Genomic DNA, 25,509 nt, shown 5'->3' on the forward strand with positions numbered 1-25,509 from the left:
TCAGGCAAAGCTCCAGCTGGCCCAGAGAAGCAGCAGCGTGCTGGTGTACAAGACCAGGACCAACAGGTAAACGCGGAACAGGAAGCAGTCGAGCCTGGAGCAGAGGGTCAGCCAGTCGGCCTGAGCCGAGGACTCACTGTCGTCCTGCGATAAAGCCAAGCGGAGGGAAACCAGCTCCTGGAGGAGCCACTCTGCCCCAGAAGGAGCATCCTGGATCTCATTCAGGGACAGCAAATCCCCATCCAGCAGCGAGGGCTCAAGCTCATAATCTGGGTGAAGAACAAAAAAAAAAAAAAAAAATCTGTCTCAAATTGTGGGCAGTTAATAAAGATTTATGTAAAGCAATTAAAAAAAGGTCATTCTGTTTTCAGAGATTAAACCGTGCCATAAAGATGAAATGAGACTTGTTCTTTACAAAATGATCTTTGATTCGATGAAGCAAAAAGACAACGCCATCTCTCATGTTCCTCGTCAGCGAGACATTCTCAGGCTGTGAGCGTTTCGTTTACCTCGTGACGTGTTGATGTGGTCGAGGGTTTTGATGGAGGTTAAAACGCTCTCGTGACCAGCTGAGCCGTACTTGTCCAGCAGGCAGGCGGAAACTGACATTTGTCTGACCTCCTTCTCGCTGTGATGGAGCAGCTTCACCACCAGTATAGATTTGATCAGGCTGAGCATCAGCAGGGCCATGCACACCACAAAGAACACACCTGAAAGAAGAGAAGATGGAGGAAAGACGAATCTCACCAGCAGACCGGCACGGTGAGACATTATGGATAACGTAGGGCCATCCAGCCACTGCCTGAGGATCCAAACACGTTTTTGTTTTTGTTGAGTAAATACTTCAACAAATGCAATACATTAATGTGACCAACAAACAAAAAGCTGAGTCTGTGTTTTTGTTTATTCTCAGTGAAGTTATCCGTCTTTTCTTTCACCCTTTAAAAGCTCGATACATCAGATCAGCTTGAGCTCTGCACCTGTTGTCTGCAGGAATTCTGAGTAACGGGAGATGAGGCTTTCCAAATTTTTGCCGTTGAGACGACTATTTTGAAATGAGTTTGTTCTTGTGAAGTGCGCTTTCTTGAGCAGGGAGATTACAACAAGTGGACAAAATCAAAATGACTACAATAACCCTGAAAGACAAAAATGGATTGAAAACAAAGAGAAATGAACCATCCCACCGATAAGAGGAGTTCTGACAGCTGTAGCAGGCAGCTCATCCATCATGTTGACTCTGAACACAGTGTAGCCCAACAGTATGCTGATCTTAAAGGCGATGCGTATGCCACTGTCCAGAGGCAGATAGAAGCTGATCACGTCCACCAACATGAGGAAGATGCTGGGGATGAGGAGACCAACCACATACAGCAGGGGGCGCCGCCGGATCAGGACCTGAGGGAGAGACGGAGAAAAGGAAGCAGAGCTCAGATGGACCACGCCTGGTTGTGCTGACAGTTTTTGCTTTTACACCTTCAGATGTTTTTTTTTTTTTTTCCCCCAGACGTTGCTTTCTCTGCGTTTTCTGAGTACAAAACAAAAATAAAAATTTCTTCAAAGACATTTTGTCATGTCACGGTGAGAAAAAGCGTGTAAGTGTAAGTGTAAATAAGTGTAAATGTAGTGTAAATAATAGAATTTATGAAGGCTGACTTGGCATGTCAGTTCACCGTCACATTGTCATGCCTTCCTGGGTCGTTTGATTAGAAGGGAGCCGTTGTTCTGTTTTCTCAACTATGACAAGTCAAAACGTCTGCGGTTAAAAGGCCAGTAAGAGTAAATGGATTTTAGTTGGTGGTGGTCACGAGGCTGAACAAATAACAGCAGCACGGCAAAAGTTTTTTGTTTTTTTTTCCTGGTTTCATTTAAAGATTTTTGTCTAAAGAGGTGAAAACGGTTCAGTAATTCACAGCGATTCTTCGGTTTTTTATCACAAGCGCTTACTCCAACTAATAACAACCAACTGTTTTGTTTTTATATTGACAAAACAAGCCATCTTTTCCTGCCCAGACAGTCACCTCCAGCTGAACCACCAGTTTTTCTAACGCAATACTTTCTCTCATCTTGCAGAAGCTCCTCACATATTCATGATATCTTACTAAAGTCTCTCCTAATGTCTTTCAAATGTCAGCTCTATAATGTTCCCAGTCATGAATCTGTATTATTTAAATGTCAGTGTGAATTTTTATCAGTTTTTTAACTTCTGCTGCCGTTTCACTTCAGCTACTGGCTGAGCTTACCGAGTAAACTATGAGGACACCCAAATTAAGAAGAGCATTTGCACTGGGAAGGCTGCATGCTATTTTATTGCATCGTGTAGATAATGGATTGGGTTGTTTGGTCATAAACACTAAAACTGTCAGTGCCAGCTCTATGTAAACACATATATACGACGTACCTGCCCTTACCCTTAAAACGACAGCAGAACAATATCTTGGTGAGCCTTGAAATGCACCATTATCAGAAAGCCTTTGCTCCTCAAGCTGAATAAATAGCAGTCCTCCCTGCTCTCCACCTGCAGTGGGCTGAGGGGCCATTTTCCTCGCCACTAACAAGAAGTCCATTGATCAGGCAGCCACTGAGACAGTCTCATTATGGTTGCTCACCCTCCCCTGTCTATCAGCCTCACTCCCTATCTGTCTCTTTCCTCGCCATATAAAAGCCTCCGCCTCATCATTTGGCACGAGCTCACTTGCCCAATCCATGAAGGTGGAGGCCAATTGCTTTGTGCTTTACAATTCCACCACATAGTGTGGCGAAGATGGATGGCGTGGGGGGGGGTTGCTAAGCCACAGAGGGCAGTATGCTTTAAAAAGCACCATCGATGAGCACTAATGCCCATCACAGTGCAGTTACTCGTTCACTAAGAACGGCCGGTTGGAGATATTACATGATTAGCATTCACAGTTAGTCGCACTGGAACATTTAATTCTGTGCGTGAGGCAACAAGCCACGTACGTTGAACTGGATGTGAGCGAAGTCAGTGTTGTCTTGGTGGATCTGCCAGTATCGTGAGGGAATGGACAGCAGTTCCCATTCTCCATCATTCATGAACTCCCTCTTATCATTGGCGATGGCCTCTGCGCTTCTCCACAGAGTCAGGTCGATTTCCTTCACTGCACGAAAAGGAAAGATACTGAAGGTGGAAAGTGCAAAAACGCTTATCACATGTTTCATTCTCAGAGTTTGTGTTTTGGGAAAGACAAAGACGTGACCCCCTCGTGGTTTGACTGGCTTTTGCTTCTGGTCGTTCCCTTAATTGTAGAAATGTCACCCTCATCTTAATTCTGAAATGACTTTGTGGTTGATCACAACAGAAAGTTCAGACCTGAGTGAAGCCAGCTGCGGAAGGTGAGGCTGCAGTTCTGTTTGTCAAATGGGAAAGCGTACATCTCCAGGCTGCATGCCAGCACCACCTGCATGGGCCTGTAGTTCTTCACCGAGCCAGAGGAGTTGACATAAATGTAGGGGATCAGCGGGGACTTTCCCCCGTCCACACTGGGAACAGAAATGAAGGACAGAAGGGGACGTAAGGCGAGACGTGGACAACAGGGCTGAATATGAGACCTATCTGGCTCACCTTTATGCCAAACTGAGGTCCTAAAAAAACTGTAGCCTATTTGGATTACTCACATGGATACAGGATACAGTATGAAATAGCTAATATTTCATTTTAACAGATCAGAAAGTTCAGGCTCGTGTGTTCCCTTTCTCTACTTTTGGCTAATATCATGTATAGATTGTAGACATCCGACACGTTCATGACTGGTTTTAGACTAAAGTGAAGGTAACAGATGCTCTGTTGTGTACGTGGCTGAGCCTTGCTGAGCTGATGATGTTAACAAACACACTGTTGTCACTGTGGCATATTTAGCTGACTGCGTCCTGCCGCTCATTCTGCCAGACTTGTTCTCTGAAGGATCTTAAACTTAAGTGTGAATGTCCCTGAGCAGGGACTGGTGTCCTTTTTTTGATATTCCCACTGACGTGCAGCCATTTTTAAAATAATGTTACTTATAGTATCCATCAGGACGCAGTAAAGGTCCCTGCAAATTGATTGTCAGTCTCTTGGAGCATTTGGAAAAAGATGTTTCAAAGAGTTTGACCCAGATGTTAGATTGGGGACTGAACTACAGGTTGAACTTCAGTTATTTCTCACAATTCGCTGACGATGACATCAGGTACCCAGATGGCATCAGACGACAGCGAAATCTCATTGATCCCATCAAACTCCTCTGGGTCCCAAACCAGGAACTCATCAGTCCAGATCTGAGAACAGCAGAAGAGGTGTGAAGTAAAATATTACACAAACATTAGAATGAACAGAAAAGCTATTATTTATTTTAAAGGACTTAATTGTCTGAGTTATATTTGATGTCAAGAATGCATAATTTTCATACACTGTGATGTGAGAGGTATGATCACGAAATCTGCTGGATAAATTAAAGTAACTTATGAATTAATACCCGCTGTGTTGCTGAATGTGTCTAAAGCTGACGGTGCAAATTATATCAGGCAGCTGCACAATTAAACTTAATGGCTGAGGAATGACTTCAAATAATTGGAACTATCTAATTATCCAGATATGGATTTTGGGGGGTTTCAATTGTTGTTTTTCTTCTGATTTACAACTACAAACAAAAAAGGAAACACTTAGGAAATTGAGAGGTCACATACCTGTCTGTACCAAATACTAATGGTAATGCTCTGTGTTTTTCCATCCTGGTAAAAAAAAAAAAAAAAGAGAAGTATACTTTTTAACAATGCTATTATTATGGTATATTAAGGCTGAATACCTTAATGAGAAAAAGGGAAACTGGGTGTTAAACATTTCAAAGACAAGCTTAATATGTCCGGCCTTTGATGGGTTCACAATGGGACTGTAATAAATGGTTTTTATTCTTCATATTAATTGGAAGTTATCAGCTCTTCCTGTGAATAAAGCAGGAAGGTTTACACACCACATCTAGGACAGACTGCAGTATGAGGTCTATGGAGACGGTGGTAGAACTGGTCCAGTTGCGGACAGGCCGAACGCCACAGTCGTATTTCCTCAGGAGTGTCCGGGTCAGCTGGTTCAGAGCTGACCTCTTTGGCTTCTCTGGCACACATTCAGACAGATGAGCTAAAAGGAAAAGCTCAGTCAGTGATGGGGTAAATTAATCAGGGGCCCCAGATGATCACGTTTTGTCCTGATACTGTAAATAATCGTAGCTCTAAGGAGGCTTGTAATTATAAGAATTTTTTTATTTAATCATTTTTTGACCACAAATGAATTGATACCCAGACAATGAGGCGTTCACATTATTAAAGCACAGGGATAGTGATTGGATTTGGACACTATTGGATGGGTAGTTAAATGCAACATAATTCAGACAGTCTGGAGGTGAGGGGGTGTCTCAGAGGAACAACACACACACTGGAACCTTTTACCAAGGTCATCCAGGCTTTATCTGTAACATAATCCAAAAATTAAGTAAGTGTGAATGAATTGATCATTTTAAGCCAGCAGATCTCAAGAAAATAATGTTTTCCTTTCTGGCTGTTAAAGGCAAAGTAAATTACAGACACAGACTTTTCCCTGCAATAATAAGAATGCACTCTCTCTGTAAAGATGGCTAAATCACCAAATCTTTCCCTGTGCGTTAAGTGCGTGCATCCGTTGTATTTAATTGGCATGGTAAGTTGATGCTGCTGTCTGCAAAAACGCACCACTGAACAGTGGAAGAGCAGCTCATTGAACAGATAATCCTATGAAATATTTTACAACACTGAAATCCTTGCAGCAAAACCCCAAAGATGATTTGGAAATGGAACCACATGATTATTTCTTACCTGAGATACAGAGCATCAACCAAATGAGAGACATCAGGCTTTAAAAAGAAACAAATAAAAATCAGTTTTCCAGGTTAAAGCTGCTTTCCAGGTATCACATCCAAAATACAGATATGTCCACACAAAAATATCCACAGTTTCATCAAACAGGTTGTACAGAAGCAGTACAGCGTGCAGGAACGTAACAGTGAACAGAGGACAGAGATTTTGGCTGCACTGATATTGATTTTTCCACTTCCTGGGTAATGTGATACATATAATAATGAAACACACAGGAGTGGAAACTCCCTCAAGGTTTGTGTGGTGGCAGTAAGAATCGTAAATATTTGTTTATCTGGAGTTGTAAACATTAACACAATAAAGAGAGCATGTTGTGACTAAATCCATGATTAAATTTAGCAGACAGAGATGACACGTTTGTCTCTGGGCGCTTTAATATCTGTATGCTGGTTCACCTCAGAATTTATTGAAAATGTACTCAGAGTTTCTGAATGTACTGGATATATATTTAAATAATATAGAAGACATACAGAATGTTTCCATCTTTGTACAAACATTTGAATTCTCATTCATAACAATGGGTTTGCTTTAATCAATTTAAGAAAGCACCTGAGGGGTGATGAATTGTATTGCACTGTATTGAAGATTCCTGCATTAGCTTTTATATGAACATTTTGGATTCCCATTGCTTTAGTGAAAGACGTAAATCAATGCTGGTTTGTATCACATAAAATATATATATAAAATGTATTTGCATTTCATTTTTTATCCAAACTTTCCCATGTTGATTTGACAAATACTTGTATCCTCCAAATCTTAGTTTATCATCATTATTTTTATTTTTTTTTGTTTCAAACTCTGGAATCAGGACTTTGGTTATATTTCACGTTATTATTATTATTATTACTATTATTATTATTATTATTATTACTTGGGGGGAAAGAAAAAAAAATCCCACCATGCACGTTGCGGGAGCGCGCGCGCCTCAAACTCGTGGTGCACGCGCGTGTCTTGACTTCAGGGGGGCGCGCGCGCAGCTGGCCGGCCGCTGCGGCGCTGACAGATGGAGCAGGAGTGAGTCGGACTCCGGGCTGAGGAAACATTTTGGGGAAAACAGGAAGAAATTCGGGGCTTTGTTTAGTTTTATTTTTATTTTTTTTACTTTTTGTCTGCAATGAGAACTGAACAGACTGAAAATGGAGAAAACTCAACAAACTCGGTGAGCCAAAGGATGACCGGGGCCGCTATTAACACAAAAAAGTGACGTGTTTTGGCTGAAGAACTAACGTTAACACTAACACAGAAATAAAAAAAAAAAGTTTTAATGCTAAGCCTTCGTGTCACCAGGGTAGAAAAACAACCTTGAAACCTTTTCATAATTAGTACAAACTACTTTTTAATTCGGCACACATATTTGACACCAGACTGCTTTTATTCCGGTTTAAACCCAATCCCCCCAGCCCCGTTTGGCTTCTTAGATGTAATCTTATATTTGCTTTTCAATGTGCTCACTACATTTTTGTTGTTTGTTTTTTTAACAAAGCCAACTCGAATTATGATAAAATGCTTAATTTCTGGATAAGAGTGGTGTTCTCACTTGTTATGCACATCACGATCATAATCCATTATATGTTCTAAAAATAGGCTGTGAAACGTTTTATTTCTGCATAGATGTTGTTATGTTAAGTTGGATTTAGACTTGAAGTAGCACTGGGCTCTGTGTCCCTACAGGCAGGCTGTTGCTTTATCAATAGGCTTTTTAGATTAACTATTCCAGTCATACAGTTAGTAAAATCAAGCGTCTAATGATGCTCTATACAAAAGACAACATTAACACGCAGTATAAATTTTTGTGTGTGTGTTGAAAAAACACTTTTATTTGTTTCCTGTTTGGTATTGCAGGGAGGTGTGTTGTGTGAGCTTGTGTGTGTCGAAGAGAGCGAGAGATTGAGAGACACCCACTGCCTTTGTCACTCAGGTCTGGTGGCACAGTGAGTGGAATGATAAACAGAAGCCTGTGCTATCCATGTCAGCAGCCTAAAATAGAGGCTAACCAAGAGGATCTCAGATAGCCTCTGGACTCCATATAAGTCTGCCCAGTCTGTTCCCGGTTTCCTGTGTGTGTGCGTATGTCAGATGCCCTGACATGTCCACCTGCTGTTGGGGTAACGGGCTTTATATAGTGCCTCTCACTCAGCAGACTGAGGTTATTTCTTTCTTGTGTCTGTGAGGTCAAAACACAAAACGGCCTGTGAGAGTGCGTGTTTGGCGAGGTGGCGCACCGCCGAGCTCACGTAGAACTCATGCATTTCTGGATTTTCATTTCAAGAATACAGTCAGTTTATTTATTTATTTATTCATGTATTTATTTTTTAAACTTAATACGTCTCCCCAAGTAAAGGGCAATGAAACTTTTGGTGTAATTGTCGAAAACAAAACATTTTTCACAGAGACTTGAGAGCTTGAGAGCTCATGTCAGTACTGTAAATGTGAACCCGCCAGCAGCTAACTTATCCTGGCATACGGAACTGGAAACAGCAGGCCGCAGATCCAGGCTCTAACAACAGTAACACAATCCACCTAGTAGCACATCTAAAGTCCACTAATTAACACTCGTGTTTGTACAGTCTTCACAAAAACAACAATTTGCAATTGAATTGGCTGGGACCAGTAATATGAAACCAAACTTCATGTCCTGGAGTGTTTGGCTACTGATCCCTGTTTTGTCTTCCAAAATGTTGAGCCAATCCTTTAATGCTTTTTTTTTTTTAAGGCGCTGAGTTCTGATCCTTTTTTTTTAAGCTGCATTGTCCTGGCCCAACCTCAGCAGGTTGGCATTTGACCTTCAGCTTTCAGCTCCATATATATCTCAAGCAGTCTATGTTTGCATAGTTTTACCTAATAAACCTTTTTTTTTTTGGAACAGGGATTAGAAAACATGGCTAAAACTGTAACATTGTGGATGCTATAGCCACAGAAGAGTCAAACGCCAGCTCGAGACAAATCTGAACTGTGCGAGCGTATCACGGGAAATGTTGGCATGAGCAGTACATGAAGGGTCTCAAGTCTGTTCTGTTTTCTGTGTCCAATCATTTCCCTCAGCAGAGCGAAATGCTGATCAACCAGCTGAGGGAGATCACTGGTGTCCAGGACCCACAGATTCTCTACACAGCCTTGAATGTAAGCGTCATCTGGGTTTTAGGATCATTGTCGGTTGTTATTCATTTATGTGCGTTAGCTAAGGCTTGATCTCGCACCTGTGTGATCGCAGGCTTTTGAGATGTCACATTAAACATACAACTAATTCAGATGGCACACAGTGAACCAGAGGCTGTTTCGGGGAGAGCTGCTGAGTGTTCCCAGTAGGAAACCAAACCTTTATATATATATATTTTTTTTTTATTTTATTTGAAAAGTGACAAACAGGTTTTAACCAACTTATTTCAAGTTAACACGCAACTGGACAGTCTTATAATTTCACCTTCAGACTTTATATTACTGCAAACACCACTTACGCCGCTGAGGTCTTTAGAATTACTTTTCTTCAAAGCATTCCAATGAATATTTGTTTTTTGATGAAAAAATTTAATTTAAAAGACACCTAAGAGACTCCAGCCCCACACGAATCCGTCTATGATTTTTGTGAAGAACGCATCTCATTACATTTACTCATGTGGCAGACGCTTTAATCCAAAGCAACCTGGAGGTGAGGGACATCAATAAAAAATGTATATGGAGTAAGACTGATAAAACTTGATGTTCAGTTTCTTGTAAAAACTTACCAGAGGATGGCTTTTTATTGACCTGTAGTCTGCAAGCATCTACAAGTGTTGTGACCACTGAAGTGTTTTTAGATATTTTATTTAGGCATATCCTGCGTATAAAATTTACGTCTCTGACAAAATGTCTTGGTAATCCACAGCTAGAGCCACACTTGAAGCTGTTCTTAGAGTGTAATTAATGTCAACTCTCTTTGATTATATTCAAAGTTCCCCTAGGGTGCCAAATTTCCACTCCAGCACACTGCTTATGTTTTCAAACAAGAACTGCAGTCAAAAAAATCCCCAGGAGCTTGTTAATAGGAACCTCATAAAAGGGATAATTGACAAGCAGGACAATAAACAGACTGGCTGACTGTGGTGAAGACATCATCCAGCCTGTTGTTGTTGTACCAGGGGCATGAAGAGAGACAGCAGGAGCTCCCAGGTCCAGGAGGGGGGACGCACTGCCCATCTGTCCTTATCTTTTCCCTATCGCTTCTCTTTTAGGCCAGTCAGGGTGACATTGGGCATGCTGTTGGACTGCTAACAACACAGCCCGCAGAGGTGCAGGGTCCCGGAGAACCACGGGACTCAGGGACCTCTGAGGAGGCCTGGGAGGGCCAAAAAGGTACAATCGGCACACAACTGACAGGGACTACCTTCTGACAGCATCCGATATAGTTTCAAAGTATGACAATAAAATGAAAATACATTGATTGTTGGTATTAATGCTAATTTTAATGCTAACGCCACATAAAGTGGCTGGGATTGTCTATTTGTTTATTTCAGAAAGTAGGAGAGGAGGGTTCAGAGGCTGCTGGTCAATTTGTTGTTTCCTTTACCACTCCTCCCTTTTACACGTCAGTGTACAGTGTATTTAATTCAATGAATAAGATCTCCATAGATATATTGATGTCACCATCGTCTCAGACTGATTATTTTATGAAGAGCTATGTTCTTGAAACTGTTTTGAATAGAGCTGTGAGATCCTAATTAATAATCGTATCGTCTGTTTCTTCAGGGATTCGTAAAGATGAACTGCAGACGGCCATCGAGCTCAGCCTGCAGGAGTCCCACAAGGCCCAGGAGGAGGAGAGGGAATTTCATAGGTACAGGAAAACCTGCTTTTTATAGAAAGCTTGTTTCTTTGACTCTTAGGGTCTGTTAGGTGACTGCTGAAAACGAAGATGTGAAAATGGAAAGCGAAATAGAACAATAGTTGGCAGCGGAGAGTTAAAAAAACGAAAATAGGTATGAAACACATTGCACGTTTGACTGATAAACAAATACTGTCATCAATTGTTCCTGGATTTGGGGGGGATTTAATCATCAAGTCAACTTGCGTTTAATATAAATGAGAAATCAGTGCTTCCAAATGGCCGTTTTGATGGTCCACAGGGCTCTGGAGGCCAGTGCAGAGGAGAATGCAGCGAGAATGAAGAGGAAAAGATGCGAAGCCCAGACCGAGATGTGCAGCCCTGCAGATTGGATCCGTCAGGACGAATGGCCTGTGGGCATTCGCAACGTGGGAAACACCTGCTGGTTCAGTGCCGTCATACAGGTGAGAGGGACTGCGAGACGCGGCCCAGAAGGGAGACGACGTTGCTTAACTGTAGTTGGTCAAATACTGCCCACAGTGCGCTTTTTCATTTATTATTGATATCATACATTTTTGGAGCTGACTTGAATTAATATTATAGTCACGCTTATGACGTGCAGTTATTCAAATATTAACTCGGGCCATGAGCCATTTTAAGACTCTGTTATAGAAGAATTATAAATTGCACAAAATGTAATAACATACATTTCACAACCAGACCAATTTGTAACTCTTAAGCAGAGCAGTGACCTGAACCCGAGATGTGTTAGAGGAGAGAGAGGATTCGTCAGTGGAAACCAGATTCGTCCTTGAATCTAGATGAAAGCTTTTTCTATTTTATAATATATGAGTTTTTTTGTTTTTTTTTTTGTTTTTTTTTTTGTTAAGTCAATATCTATCACAATGTGTTTGGACGGACACACACTCACATATATAACACAATGCTTTTTTAATTTTTTCTTGTTGTTGTAGCGATAGGCATCTTTGAACTCGTGGCACTTGAATAACTTCATTCTTCAGCACAAAATTCATAATACAGTTTTAAGGGTTGACACTTAGCAAAGACTGAAGTGCTTTAAGCTCCCCCTAAGTGTCCACCTGTTCTAAGAGACTTAAATAGCTCTCACTCTTGCTCCAACAAACGATTATAGACTTGTTTTCCTTCCCAGATTTCTAACTTGAGTGTCTCAGAGGTGTCCAATCTCATACTCAGGTAGCAGCCTTCTTTTTGGCACTCACCTACCGCTATAATATAGCCTTGCCCAGATTTTTTTTTTATCACTGTAATATTAGCTCACACGCACGGTTTATGTCTCTACTGACTTGTTTGGTTGTTTGTTTTTTCTGTGACTTGGTTTAAAATTGTACCCCTGATGAGTTCGATAGTTGTGGTGCTTTTAAAGTGACAGCAGGAACACCAGGACTCCAAAGAGATCTAATTTAGAATCTCACCTTTTCATCAACTGTGTACCATGCTATTAGAGAATAACATACAAGTTAAAACAAAACAAAGAAAGAAAATGTGCGGGCATCTTCCGGCTCCACAAAAACAAGCTGTATTTCTCCGAGCTGCTAATTCTATTATGAGTCCATTCCTGACTGAATTTAGCCGGGCCTATCAGATGGCTCGGTGGAAACTGGAGCCCTCATTGAGATGCACAGGCTGTATGGATGATTAAATAGCGAGTGATGTGATGATGGAGCGAGCGGCAGACTTCCGAGCCTCAGCCTCAAATGGACAGCAAAGAGACAGTGATTGTTTGTCTCTATTGAACTCAGATGCTTCTACATCAATTTAGAAGTCAAACCCCCAAAGGACAGAGGGCATTATCTGGAAATAGAAATGCGCAAATGAGACGGCGCTGTTTGAATACAAATTGTGTTCTGATGATACCCCTTTTGTTGTGTTATTCGCTGGTGTCGATACCGTTGTGTTGTTACAACTGAATTTCCTATTGTAGACTCAACAGAGCCCAACTCTCGATAAAGCAGTCCCTCCTAAAAAAAAAAAAAAAAGTAATTATGCTATCAGATGGAGGCTGAGTGACCACATGATTCAATTGTCAGTTCATTATCCCTCTATTATCCTTTGTGGTATAAATTACAGTAAATCTGAGATAAGCCGTAATTGAATTTCCCACTCAAAGGGAAATATATATCAAGATATTCGTAAGTGCTCAGGAGCTCCACTCACCAACAGCCGACATGCAGACCTCAATGACTTGTATTAATGCATTTAGTTTATCAGGAGAAATAAAAGTAGGAAATAGAAAAGTAGTGTAGTGTTTGTGCTATTATGTGTAAACTCAAATAAAAATATTTAATCTGGCCAAAGGATAAATCAAGAAGCATTAAAAAAGTTTCCAATACATAATTATATCAGATGCTATCTCCATAAGGGCAAAGGAAATGTTTTATTTTATTAGTTCTTGGAGCCAATTTTAAATTTCATATTCATAAACTCACAGGGATGATTGTGATAAAGCACCAGCGTAAAAAGCTGACGTCGTAGCCAAAGGGGCCGAAGCTGCGGTTTGTCTGATATCCGATTAATAACAGCTTGGATAAAGCATAGATTCTATTGAAACTAATCCTCCTACTCCTCTTTAAGGATTATAATTTTTTACAAGCAGTTTTTGCACATTACATTATCTCATTGATTAGATTGGAAGGTGCAGGCTGAAATTTCTGGTCCTGAAGCGATCCCACTTTCTTGTTCTTCTTCTTGTTGTGTAGATTTTAATCTGATTGAATTTAGACATGAAACGCTCTTCATCGCGTGGCCAATATAAAGCCGAGATACAAGTAAAAATACATTTTGTGAATTATTTTATTTCAGTGTAATCTAAATATAGTAAAAACATTGGACTGCTAAATGTAGAGATGACGGTCAGACTGCTGTGGATATTTGCTGTGTCAAATATAACTGACCAAACGTTAGCCAAAGTGCGTGGAACTTTATTTAATATTAATCAAGTATCGTATTTTGCATCTGTTTACCTCGACCTTACCGAATTAGTATGATCGTGATGTGCCACTGGTTGCCACCTTGACTGGGAGCCTGGGTTAATGATCCTCGTTTTTGCTGTCTTGTTGCAGTCCCTGTTCCACCTGCCTGTGTTCAGGAGGCTGGTTCTCAACTACCATCTGTCTGAGCGAATCCTGGAGAAGTGTAAGAGCCATTCAGTGAGTAAAAAGTCACTAGCACTTACAAGGATTTCTTCAAACAACACCTCCCGGGGTTGCTCCGTCAGTTCTACTTCCAGCAGAGCAACCTTTGCTTGTGTGATTGTTATTTATACAGATTCTGTTTTCGCTGGTTATGCACAAGCTGTGAAGGCAATCTGATAATATAAATGTAGCCACCATGTGATGGTGCAAAGGGGACAAAGTGTGACTCTGAGTCTGTGTTCACAGGACAAAAGGAACATAGCTTTCATGCAGGAGCTGCGCTGTCTTTTTGCCCTCATGGTGGGCTCCACCCGCAGGTTTGTGGATCCCTCTGCTGCAGTGGAGTTGCTGCGAGATGCCTTCAGGACCAGTGAGGCTCAGCAGGTACAACATGCACACAGTGTTTGTCTTTTTACGGAAATATTTCAACTCTCAGTCCACGTACAGGAAATACACACTTGCTCGGGCAGGCTTGTTAGTTTTTTGAAAATATCTTAATCAGCTACAATGAAATACAGATCTTGTGAAGTTATTTCTGTACTTCCTCTTGCCCATTTTGTATTGAAGTAGTGAGGCTTTAGCTTTTTTTTTTTTTTTTTTTTTTTTTTTGGAAGGATAAAGAATGCCCTAACTCCTCTTTTTGAGCTACCATATCCCAGTCCGAGTCTGGCTGCAAGCCTTTCTTTCCTCCATTTCCCGTCTTCTTTCTAATGATGGTTTCTAATAAAGATGAGATTTTTTTATATTTTAAATACCGTGGTGCGTAAAAGTGCATGTGTCCCCACTTTCTAACAAATGAACAAACTCCATCCACTGAGGATGATCGTGAGTGACAGCTTGAAAAAGGTTCACCTTTGGTTAAGATTTTCTTGTTCAAGGTAAGATGTAAAGCCCAGTGTTTAGTATTCCTGTAAGCACCTCCACGTGACTTTTTCCTTCACTCCTTCATTCAGCATGTAAACTTGCTCCCTGTAGTTTTTAGTTTAGTCCTACACTGGTTCTGTTGACATCCCTCAAAGGAGGAAGAAAGAGAACTAACTTTTTCTTACGTCTTCCTTTCAGGATGTCAGCGAGTTTTCCCACAAGCTCCTCGACTGGCTGGAGGACGCATTTCAGTTGGCTGCCAGTGGAAAGTATGTTGTATGTTGTCGTCATCCACGTACAGCTATTCTTCACTGAAGTCTGTTTGCTCAACTATGTAAACATAATGCTGTATTTTTAGTAACGCAGAAGACAAACAACAAAACCCCATGGTGCAGCTTTTCTATGGTACTTTTGTAACAGAAAGAAGACATGAAGGTATGTGTTTGTAATGGTAATCAGTCATCGATGTGTATTATCGTCACAGTCACTCACATTAATGCAAATCTGTTTAGGTAAGACGTTATGCAACACTGAGCAGTTCGGCCAGTACCCTCTTCAAGTCAACGGCTTCAACAACTTGGATGAATGCCTAGAAGGTGCCATGGTTGAGAAGGAGATTGAATCACTACATTCAGATCAGGGCAATACACCTGGCCGCGAGGTGAACAGCTTTATCAGTGTCGTATTTCTACTTACTTGGTATTTTAGCCCACGTTTGTGCACTGTGATGCTGCAGTAAGACGTCAGTCCTGTTTCCTGTTGGTTGCAGAGATGGTTCAAAAAGTTGCCACCAGTCTTGACATTTGAGCTGTCTAGATTTGAATTCAACACCCAGCTCGGCCGTCCTGAGAAGATACACAAGAAACTTGAGTTCCCACAAATCATTTATATGGACAGGTGAGCTTCATAGATTTGAAGTCCATTCAGTTTTATTTGTTCGAGCAGAGTAAAAAAAAACAAACCTCTCTGCCAACCTCTAGCCAAGTAGGTAATTTTCATAATGTAAAAAGCGTGCACTATGAAACAACAGTCGAGATTATTTCAACGTTTTCAACAAATTTGTTCGCAGATATCTCCACAAAAACATAGAGCAGACCCAGGAGAGGAGAGGAGAGGTAAAAAAAGTCAAGGAGCAACTTGCAGTCCTCCAACAGAAATTTGAGTGGTAAGTCACCTGTTAAAGCTGAGATCATAATTTGAAACATCACGGTAACAAATGTAAAAATCTGCATTCACAGCTATAAAAATTATGGCTCTGGACCGACTAAGTATCCTCTGGCAGACATGCTGCAGTTTGTTCTGGAGTTTGCTACAACCAAGCCCACAAGTGTTTCCCCAGCCGAAGACCCGAGACTAGCTGCATCTTCACCGACTCCTGCAGGCCACCCCCTCAGTGAACTTTCTAAAGAGAACAGGTGGAGTGTGAAGAAAACTGTACAGGGCCCTCGATCAAAGAGAAAAACAGAATGATATTGTGTCCAAAGACTTTCAGTAGCACAGCATAAATAGTCAACAACAGTGTGTGTGTGTGTGTGTGTGTGTGTCTTAATAAAATGTCCCTTTGTATTGCTGTGCAGATAATAAGCCTCAAATCACACTCAATTAAATCCTGGAAATCAAAATTCAACTAATGCTCATTAATTTAAAATCAGCAGCACCAAAAAAAAAAAAAAAAAAAAGGACCAAAACTTTCCTTGGACTGATGTGTAAATCTATGATGATGCTTTTATTGTTGAAAATGATTCCTTAATTTGACGTTTGCTGAACTAAACAGACTGCCTTTCTTTCTTGCTGCCCTCAGTTCGCCTGCCGACACAGATTCGTCTGACGGCCTGGCCCCCAGTGTTTCTACTTGTCAGCGGACCCCCATATACAAGCCCTTCACCCAGTGCAGACACCCCATCGACTGTCCCCCACACCCAGCCCCACACAGCATCACTGAAGAAGAGCTTCACTTTGTAAAGACCTGCCTGCAGCGTTGGAGGACTGAAGTGGAAAATGATATAAATGGTGAGCTAATGTTACCATTTACAGTCTTATTTCATATGTTTGCTTTCTAAGAGCAGTTTTCTTATTCACAAAGTTGAAAATTCAAAACTGGGCAGTTGTATATTTCTTTATACTTTTCTATGAATTTTTTTTTTATATATATATATATATATTTCTGTGGAGTGGTACTGAACAGGTATTCTATAGCTACCTTATCAGTTGAGCTGAGAGACATGAGAGTGAATCAGAGCCATGAAACGAGAGCAATGAGCTGAATGTCGTGCTGATAATTAGCTGTGGGTCCAGCATAGTCATTCGGTCGATTTTTCTTATAAAACATTACATATAACTGTGTTTACATGCAGCTAAAACCACAGACAGACTGGGAACTCCAGATGGTGCAGAACAGCGTTAATCTTGACAATGAAAGTGCAGTGATTTGCTAAAGGCACATTTCCTACTCCCACTTGGTTTCACCAAATCACTGTCTATAAAAATACCTTAAATATAAATAACTGGTGCAGCAAAAGATTCTCTAAAGCGCCTGAGGGAAATGCCATTTCACTGGTGCACTGCTACACACCTGCACTTAAAGAGCGCTCACCGTCTGATTGCTGCTCACACGTCTGCGACTCATGATCATCACAGATGCGCGATCGATAAACACAACAGATAACAAATAATGTGAACTATTTAGTGGAGTCATATTCTCCTAACTTGAATACCAGTTAGAAAAATTCTCCCTCACACTTTCTTGTAATAGGTACTGTAAAACACTAAGAGGCTAAAGACTAAAAAGAGCATTTCTCTGTGTGTGCACTCATAAATCCTTTCTTATACTTCCTGTTTTTTGTTTGTTGTGTGTGTGTGTCTGTGTCAGAGCTAAAGGCCAGTATTGACAGGCTCTCTCAAAAGCTCGAGGGCATGTACTCAGACAACAGCCTCTGCCAGGTAAGGCTTACACTGACCTAATTCACTCTGACAAACAGCAATTCAGCCACACGCACTTTATGTACAGCTGCAGAGAGTGAAATGGGTGCGATGAGATGAAACTGTATCGACCTGCACAGAAAAACTGAAAATAATGCAATATGAGCTTATCAACTGAATTTGAATAGCAAATCAGATCAATGTCAGAGTGTAGTGAATTAGGGGACACACAATCAGCTCTCAGTCATAATAATTAGATTACACTTTGATAGGTTTCAGTATTTTATATAGTGAGCACTGCTCTGCTTTTATTCAGGTACCCTACAGACTCCATGCAGTGCTGGTCCACGAAGGCCAGGCTTCAGCGGGACATTACTGGGCCTACATCTATGACCACACCAACCAGCGCTGGATGAAGTACAACGATATCAGCATCACTGAGTCGTCGTGGGAGGAGCTGGAGAGAGACTCTTTTGGGGGGATGACCAACGCCAGCGCATACTGTCTGATGTACATTGACGACAGGCTACCACACCTTATTACAGGTACATCCACACACTCTGTGTATTTAAATTCCCAAGCCTGAGATGCAGCAGATCTTTGGAAGGTCAATTGCACGATCTTGACTTTGCTAAGTAAAGCGGCTTGAGTTAATGGATGTCATGATTTGGACCTATATAAATAACATTGAAATGAATCGCTCTGCAGAGATGACTTTCAAAGGCAGGAATGTAAAGAGGTGCCATTTTCGTAAAGGAGAGTCTTTCCCTCAAATGATGATTTACATACCATATCAAGAGCCACGTAATTGAAAGTTAAAAAAAAAAAAAAAAAGATGTCTCTTCAGTTTGTACATTAGGAAACCTTAAATAAATAAGCGTTTGTTTATTTTTTTGCCAACAGGGTGAGAAAATAAATGATAAAAGTCCAGACTTGTTCAGTTAAAGCAGATAAAATCAGAGGAAAACTAATTATAAAAAAACCTAAATTTATGGTTGTAAATGATAAAAATTGTTTTCTAATTGTTAAATGTGTATGTACTGTTGTGCACGCTGACTCAAATGGAGACGCTGTTGTATATTGGATTAACAAAAAAAATGCCATCCTCCTCTGTTTTGAACATGAAGTCAATATTATGAACAGAGACCTAATTTCAGAAATTGCAGTTAATTATGGTCAAATAATTTAGCTTTTATTTTTAAAAGCGCTGCTAATGGCCAGCATGTACAGAGGGGGTTACTGACGGGGGGCTTTTTGTGTAAGGTTATTAACTAACTCAAGCTCACACCTACACAGAAGACACAGATGATGAGACGGGACAGGTGTTGCATGGCATGGACTCCCTGCCATCCATCCTCCGGCGTTACGTCCATGAAGACAACCGATGGTTCCAGCAGGAGCTCAGTGAATGGGAGGAGCAGTTCTGCCAGACGGCAACCCCACAGGGAGAGTCCACAGCCTCCGCAGAGCCCCCAAATCCTGGTCCAGACAATGTGCAACAAACACCTGTCGAGCCAGCTCCCCAGTCTGGACTGTCCGCTGAAGAGGTGGACCAGGCAGCTGCTTCAGAGCCACAACCCGATCCAGAAGCAGAGAAGGATCCAGAACCTGATGCCACAGAGAAGCCTGAAGGTCTGTAGGGGTGACTAAAGCATGAGGAGCATAAATGGAAACAATTTATCCAACATACCAAAACCAGACTTGAACAGTTGCATAATCTCTGAAGATTGGGGAACAGATGAAGACAAGGATTTGTATTTTGAGTTACAATTTCCATATAAATATAAATAATGACTAGAGAGAGAGAGTGAGAGAAGAGAGTAGATAAATTTTATACGGCGGTATTGTTGGTACAGGTTAAGGTAACCATTATGCCGTATATCCTGCAAGTAAAAGTAACTTTCGGTTCCCGATCTTTTGTGGCCTCAGAAGAATTGGAGCAAACACAGCCACCACCAGCACAGAGCCCTGGCTGCCAACCAGATGACAGCAGCGGTTCAGAGATCACAGACACTCCGGCTTCAAGTCAGGCCGCCGCCCCAGCTGAGAAGGAGCTGCGGAGTGAGGTGGGAAAATCTGTGACGCGTGTTTGTTTAATATAGGTCAGAAATTCTAGGCCGGAAAAATAAAGTGTATACATCTAGGTCAAGGATCTATTTTTACCACTCAGCATCGTGATGGAGGCAATGTACAGATAGAGGAAAGGTCAGGAGCCATTACTGGCATCAACTGATTTGTTTTGTAGCCTGCTCAGAAACGTGCCAAATAATTTATACTGTGTAACTGACTCCACCAACTACAGCCTGAGAAATAGCCTGAGAATCAGCACCTCTGACACAATGTCAACAAAACAGTTTATAAGCTTCATATATGTGACAGTTATTGTAGGCAGGCCCATTAAATACACTGGCAGCAGTTTAACTAAGAAATGCAAGCCGCTGTATGTCCTGTTGATGTATCAGGATCCCTCCTGACACATTGATAAATCAAATGTAAGTCAATATTCCTCCATTAATGTGTTTTAAACATACATATGATAAGATCAGCCTTCTTACTGGGTACAGGAAGCCAAGGAATGGGACTTAAAATAGATAGACATGCTGTATACTGTATTGGGCCAGGTATTATCAATATATATTAACTTCTACTCCACAGGTGTTTGTATTGCATTCAAATGAATAAATGAAGGTAGGTGCATTATTGAATGGAGATACAGGTAGGAAAACTAAGAGGTAAAGGTTTCTCTAGACGCTGAGCAGGACGAGCTGACACAGATAAAGGATGGACTGTTTACCTTTAAATGTGTCTCCGCCAAGACTCCTGGCCCCGAAGCAGATGTTGGCAGCACGGCACCATCTGACCTCCAAGAGGAAAAGGATGGCACAGAGGTGGTAGGCCTCAGCTCCGAAACTGAAATGGAGCCAGATGCTTCCACAGAAGCTCCTCAACACGAAGCTGAGCAGGAAGTCGAGGAGCGGCAGCAGCAGCAGGATGCCCCAGCTCGGCAGCGACAGGCTGAGAACGAGGTCTCAGAGGTGGAGATCCCCAACGTGGGCAGGATCATGGTGAGAGCAGATGCCGATGGATATAATGAAGAGGTGAGCGCATTTCAAACACAGAAGTGGAATGATATTTCTGATTGTAAGTTTACGACACAATATCATTTTAAATTACCACTGAAACAGAGAAATGAGTGTATTAAAGAATAGGCAGAGCTGGTTGTTCGATTCTTGTTTGAATATTTCTGTTTTAATTTCTTAATTTGTCAAAATCAGAGTATAGCACATGGAGATGTGATGCAGCTATTCATCGTGTTAGCGTTAGCTCGTATAGTGTGACATTAATTTGAGTAAGTTTTCAGTAAGTCACTAAAAACTGTAGATGAACTACTTTGTTTGCCTTTTTTGTTGTCTTTCATCTGTTTGCTCATTTCTGCTCTTCATTGCTATGTCATTTCTCAGATGATGCTGACTCCAGCTATGCAGGGCGTCATTCTAGCCATAGCCAAGGCCCGGCAGACTTTTGACAAGGAAGGCCCTGAGGCTGGCCTCATCAAGGTCTGGTCCTCATACCGACTAAGTCACTGCTTGATTTCAGGCATCTGGGACACACCAGCTCATCCTCTATCCACAGCTTTAAATAGCTGCCTTTCTAATATTTCAGAACATTTATTTAGACAAAAACATCTAAAAATTCTAAGTTATCTTTTGCTTATATCACTTAGGGCGTTCTTTAACTGAAGGTTTTAACTTGATAAGGATTTAAGGAAAGAAGGTCAAAGTCAATAACAGGAGGAGAGTGTTACAAGTGATACTTGAAGCCCAAAATTTTAACATTTACCTCTTCATGTGTATTTTTAAAGTGAGATGTTGAACATGTAGTGTTTAACGTCTCATTCATTCGTTCATCTTCTACCGGTTATCTGTTTCTGGGTCGTTGGGGGTCGTCGGGGGTTGCTGGAGCCAATCCCAGCTCACATTGGGAGAGGGCGGGGTTCACCCTGGACAGGTCACCAGCCCATCACAGGGCCAACACACAGAGACAGACAGAGACCAACAACCACTCACACTCAGACCAATGGACAATTTAGAGTCACCGACTAACCCAAACATGGTGTCTTTGGACGGGGGGAGGAAACTGGAGTACCCGGAAGGGAGAACATGCAAACTCCACACAGGAAGGCCCCAGGCCCGGCAACTGAACACCCCCTTCTTGTTGTGGGGCAAGAGCACTAACCACTATGCCACCCTGCTGCCCCGTTCAATGTCTTTTTTATTTTATTCAAGGTAATAACTGCATCAACAAATCTCGATTGAAGTTGTAACATGCTTTGCCTCTGTATGAGGTATTCTGAGATCTATTGGTCGCTGTCAGGCTGAATTCAATAAAATGATTATTTATGATATTGCATGTTAAGCAACGAAAACAGAATATCAAAATCTCCCCCGGTTTCTTTCAGGCCTTCCACGAGGAGTATTCCCGATTGTATGAGCTTTCCCAGGAGGAGGCGACACCCCAGGAGGACGCTCGTCTCCAGCACGCTTTGGTCTACTTCTTCAAGAACAAGGCTCCCAAGCGCATCATTGAGAGGACGCTGCTGGAGCAGTTCACTGACCGGAACCTGAGCTTTGATGAGAGGTACAAACAAAAGGCCCAGTAAGGAGTCTCACACATTAGTATATTTTATATATAGAAAAAGAAAGGGTAATAAATTGTTAAAAATTAAATTATTTTTAACAGAGACACAAGGCTTCAGCTAGTGGGTTGGTTTTGTTCAATGTGAGCATGAGAAACTAAAATATTAAAGTCCAAACGCAGAGCAGCAGAAATACAGCATGCACCTTGCACCATCTAGTGTCCAGACAGGAGCACTGTTGTGTAGTGCAGCTGTTCATGTGTACACCCAGCTGGAGTTTTAAAGTATTCAGTCTCCTCATATGTCCTTCATGTACGCAGGGCCATCAGTATCATGAGGGAAGCTCGAGCCAAGCTGTGTCTCATCAAGCCAGAAGACATGGACATGGATGAATACCTGGTACTGTCTCAGTCCACACGGCTCCCACAGTTGACTATTATCTCTATGTTTTGGCATTGACTCTGTCCCAACTTTAGCATTAGTTATAATTATCACTGCAGATCATTGTCGATACAGAAATTTAGACCTGAACAGCTGTGGTCCAATTACAACATCAAGTGTCAGTGTAAATGTCTAGCAACTGTATTTTCAAACTCAAACCACAAAATTAAAACACAAAAAGATATCTGAAGGACAAATGGGCTTATTCTTACTCTCTATTAGGAACATAAACACAAGATTGTACTTAGTTACTGACTAAAGTGGCAAAAATGTAAAGAAGGAGCTGAAAATCTTTGTTGTTTGTTGTGTGTGCTCTCACAGCAGTGGCATGATGACTACAGGACGTTCAGGACGGTGTTTGTCTACCTGTTGACTGGACTGGAGCACTACCAACATGGGAAGTAGGTGTCAAATACTCAGTGCTGGATCTGTCTTAACCAATGAAGTTTCAGAAAGTCCAGGTTTGGACTTTGGACAGGATCTTTGATCAATATTTACCAGACATAAAAAAAAAACACAATCCATTTAAATTTTAGCTTACAATGCTGCAAGACACACTCTGAAAAAAAGAAGAGGCATATAATACTCGTAAAAGTAACTACCATGATGTAAATGTTTATTGGCCAGATATCAGTGAACATCTACATTATGCAGACTTGATCTCTTTTTCAGAGTGCATTACTTCTTATGTGGGGTGTTAAATTCTCAGCGGCACCCTGAAAAGCCTCTAACTGCTGCAATACAAGATAAAGAAAAGGGGATCAGTAGTTTCCTTATTTATTGGGACTCTTATTTTTATTTACTTTTTCTTTCATTTTTTCCCAGATTAACATGATTAACATGTTTTTTGCAGGATGAGGGAGGCACTGAACTATCTGGCTCATGCATACGAGACCAACGGCACTCTGCTGAAGAACGGGGAGAAACGTGGAGTGGACAAGTCTCTAATTGCAGTTTACAGGAGAAAGTGCCTCAGTGTGAGTAAAGCAGCACTCGCAGTGCATGACAAAGAGCACGAAGATGGATTCTCCAGCATAAGAGTTAGAATAATAAAGACAACTGTCTCCTCTTATTTTTTGATATATTTATCTGACCAATGTTGTCATATTCACTCTCAGCCAAAAACGGGGGGAAAGTTTTCATTCTGTAACACTCAACTGCTCCTCTAGTAATATCATATAAAATTCACATAGAAAGTTAAGCCTTTAGGAAATTTGTTGATTTTATAAAAATTGTTATATGTTTGCACTTCAGTGTATTCAAAACATGACTGTGCAGCTATGATTCAGAATAACCGAGAGCCAGAAACAGCAGCTGAAAAAAACAGTAAAGTCTCCATTCTGTGTTTAATCATATCACTACCGCCTGTTGGTACTCAGCAGAAAAGGTGGTGAAATACTGTGAAAATACCTTTTCAATTTCTCTATCACCCTGCTGGGTCTAAAGAAAAAAATATGAAACACAACGTTGAAATTGCAGAGTCAACCTTTGAGACGGTAACTTTCTTCTTCAGGCGCTGAACGAAAGCGCATCGCGGTTGTTCTGCAGCGGTGAGGAGAACAAGGTGGAAGAGGCCGTCGCCATCATGGACGAGGCCGTAATTCCCTGCCTTCACCTGATGAGCCGGGACTCTGCGTTGTCCCAGGAAGATCGGGATGCTATGGAGGGAATCCGCAGCCACTGGTGCTGCTGCTTGGGGCAGGACATGAATGGTACGAGTAGTTACACGAACACATCAGCATTTTATGTATTGTTGTCCTTTCCGTCATTTAAAGTCACATTTTTGGTTTGTTTTTCAAACACCCAGATTTAAAATAGAAATTCTTTCTTTACACAAAATAATTTGTGAACACATTTTTGGACAACAGATGTTCGTATCAATCTCTCAATTACTGCTCTTCCCTCCTGTTCAGACTCATTGCAGGTGAAGCTAGGTGAGCTGCTTCCCAGGGTCCTGGATGGTTCAGCTGAGACAGTAGTTCTGAAAGACCCACCCAAAGTCCACGTCAACCAGGCCCATGACCTGTGCAGTCGGCTGGCTGCTGTCATGGAGTCGATTCACAACACCTCCATAGTGATCGTCAAGTAAAATCCTGAACAAAACGCCCAACAACGTGCTAAAAGCAGGGATTTTTCTGAATTCACTGCGGGACTGAGACATTGTGTAGTTCTCAGCAGGCTGCATTGTGTATTTCATTTTAGCTGCTGGTTTGGTGTTGCACATTAAATTCATTTTTGATATGTTGACATAGCAAGTTTTATGCGCTCCTTCTGGGTAGATAAGCGGATGGGGCAGGGCTTTATATCATGGCATTACCACATTACAGTATTTTTACCCAAACGGCCTTCAGATCAGCTGGCTTCAAAAGGCTCAAAACAATGAAATTACACCCCCAGCATTCTTCTCAGCAGCTTTCAGGTACATCCTCTGCTGGACCATCACCACCAAAACCATCTGCTGTAAAAAAAAAAAAAAAAAAGTCACAATGGCCTTAAAACAGCAGCAGGTTATGCAAAAGGGGTCCATCTGACCTGCAAAACTGGCAACCATAGCACAGTTATTTATTGACCAGATATCAGTGAGGATCTGCATGCCACAGAATTTAAGAGGCCATTGTTAACTCCTTAAAACTGAGAAACAGAACTCAGCATTTATTTTCTCTTCTTTTCTGTCACCATCCTTGTGGATATAAAAAAAATAAATAAATAAAATAAATACAAGGATGTGTCGAATTCTGAATGTCACTCTAAAAATGCTGGCAAAAATTAGACTGTCACTCAGT

The 25,509-nt window shown here is 41.4% G+C and overlaps 2 protein-coding genes across 4 annotated transcripts; one reads left to right on the plus strand and one right to left on the minus strand.

Annotated features, from left to right (window-relative positions):
* Positions 1-5,851, minus strand: htr3b (5-hydroxytryptamine (serotonin) receptor 3B). The gene is made up of 9 exons (XM_029519716.1): positions 5,836-5,851; positions 4,962-5,101; positions 4,678-4,722; positions 4,160-4,269; positions 3,329-3,498; positions 2,959-3,116; positions 1,185-1,395; positions 510-710; positions 1-269 (listed from the first exon to the last, which is right to left on the minus strand). The coding sequence occupies exons 1-9, from the start codon at positions 5,849-5,851 to the stop codon at positions 1-3; spliced, it is 1,320 nt and encodes a 439-aa protein (XP_029375576.1).
* Positions 5,852-6,893: 1,042 nt separating this feature from the next.
* usp28 (ubiquitin specific peptidase 28) lies at positions 6,894-25,234 on the plus strand. 3 transcript variants are annotated; one of them, XM_029519239.1, is made up of 26 exons: positions 6,894-7,054; positions 8,938-9,015; positions 10,104-10,224; positions 10,618-10,705; positions 10,995-11,157; positions 13,795-13,881; positions 14,113-14,250; positions 14,929-14,999; positions 15,089-15,165; positions 15,243-15,391; positions 15,500-15,627; positions 15,800-15,895; positions 15,969-16,145; positions 16,532-16,740; positions 17,600-17,670; positions 17,966-18,194; positions 18,946-19,281; positions 19,579-19,715; positions 20,466-20,747; positions 21,111-21,206; positions 22,109-22,287; positions 22,606-22,684; positions 23,048-23,127; positions 23,580-23,703; positions 24,240-24,438; positions 24,640-25,234. In XM_029519239.1, exons 1-26 carry the CDS (start codon positions 7,010-7,012, stop codon positions 24,813-24,815), a joined length of 3,615 nt encoding a protein of 1,204 aa, XP_029375099.1. In that variant the 5' UTR covers positions 6,894-7,009; the 3' UTR covers positions 24,816-25,234. The 3 variants fall into 3 exon arrangements, with proteins under 3 accessions (XP_029375099.1, XP_029375101.1, XP_029375098.1); XM_029519241.1 differs by having other exon boundaries at positions 8,941-9,015; XM_029519238.1 differs by lacking the exons at positions 6,894-7,054; positions 8,938-9,015; positions 10,104-10,224; ... (1 more) ...; positions 10,995-11,157; positions 13,795-13,881 and having other exon boundaries at positions 14,095-14,250; positions 19,582-19,715.
* Positions 25,235-25,509: the final 275 nt, after the last annotated feature.

Source organism: Echeneis naucrates, chromosome 14 (genome assembly GCF_900963305.1).
Source record: "Echeneis naucrates chromosome 14, fEcheNa1.1, whole genome shotgun sequence".
Taxonomy (NCBI): domain Eukaryota; kingdom Metazoa; phylum Chordata; class Actinopteri; order Carangiformes; family Echeneidae; genus Echeneis; species Echeneis naucrates.

What these genes read in the sequence shown, in the direction of transcription:
- htr3b (XM_029519716.1), bottom strand. An exon ending in GATGTCATCGTCAGCGAATT is followed by an intron (nt 3,499 to 4,159) that starts GTGAGAAATAAC and finishes TTCTGTTCCCAG; the next exon opens with TGTGGACGGGGGAAAGTCCC. An exon ending in CCGCAGCTGGCTTCACTCAG is followed by an intron (nt 3,117 to 3,328) that starts GTCTGAACTTTC and finishes CTTTTCGTGCAG; the next exon opens with TGAAGGAAATCGACCTGACT.
- usp28 (XM_029519239.1), top strand. Translation starts at nt 7,010, where the DNA reads ATGAGAACTGAACAGACTGAAAATGGAGAAAACTCAACAAACTCG. An exon ending in GGTTCAGTGCCGTCATACAG is followed by an intron (nt 11,158 to 13,794) that starts GTGAGAGGGACT and finishes GTCTTGTTGCAG; the next exon opens with TCCCTGTTCCACCTGCCTGT. An exon ending in AGAAGGAGCTGCGGAGTGAG is followed by an intron (nt 19,716 to 20,465) that starts GTGGGAAAATCT and finishes GTCTCCGCCAAG; the next exon opens with ACTCCTGGCCCCGAAGCAGA.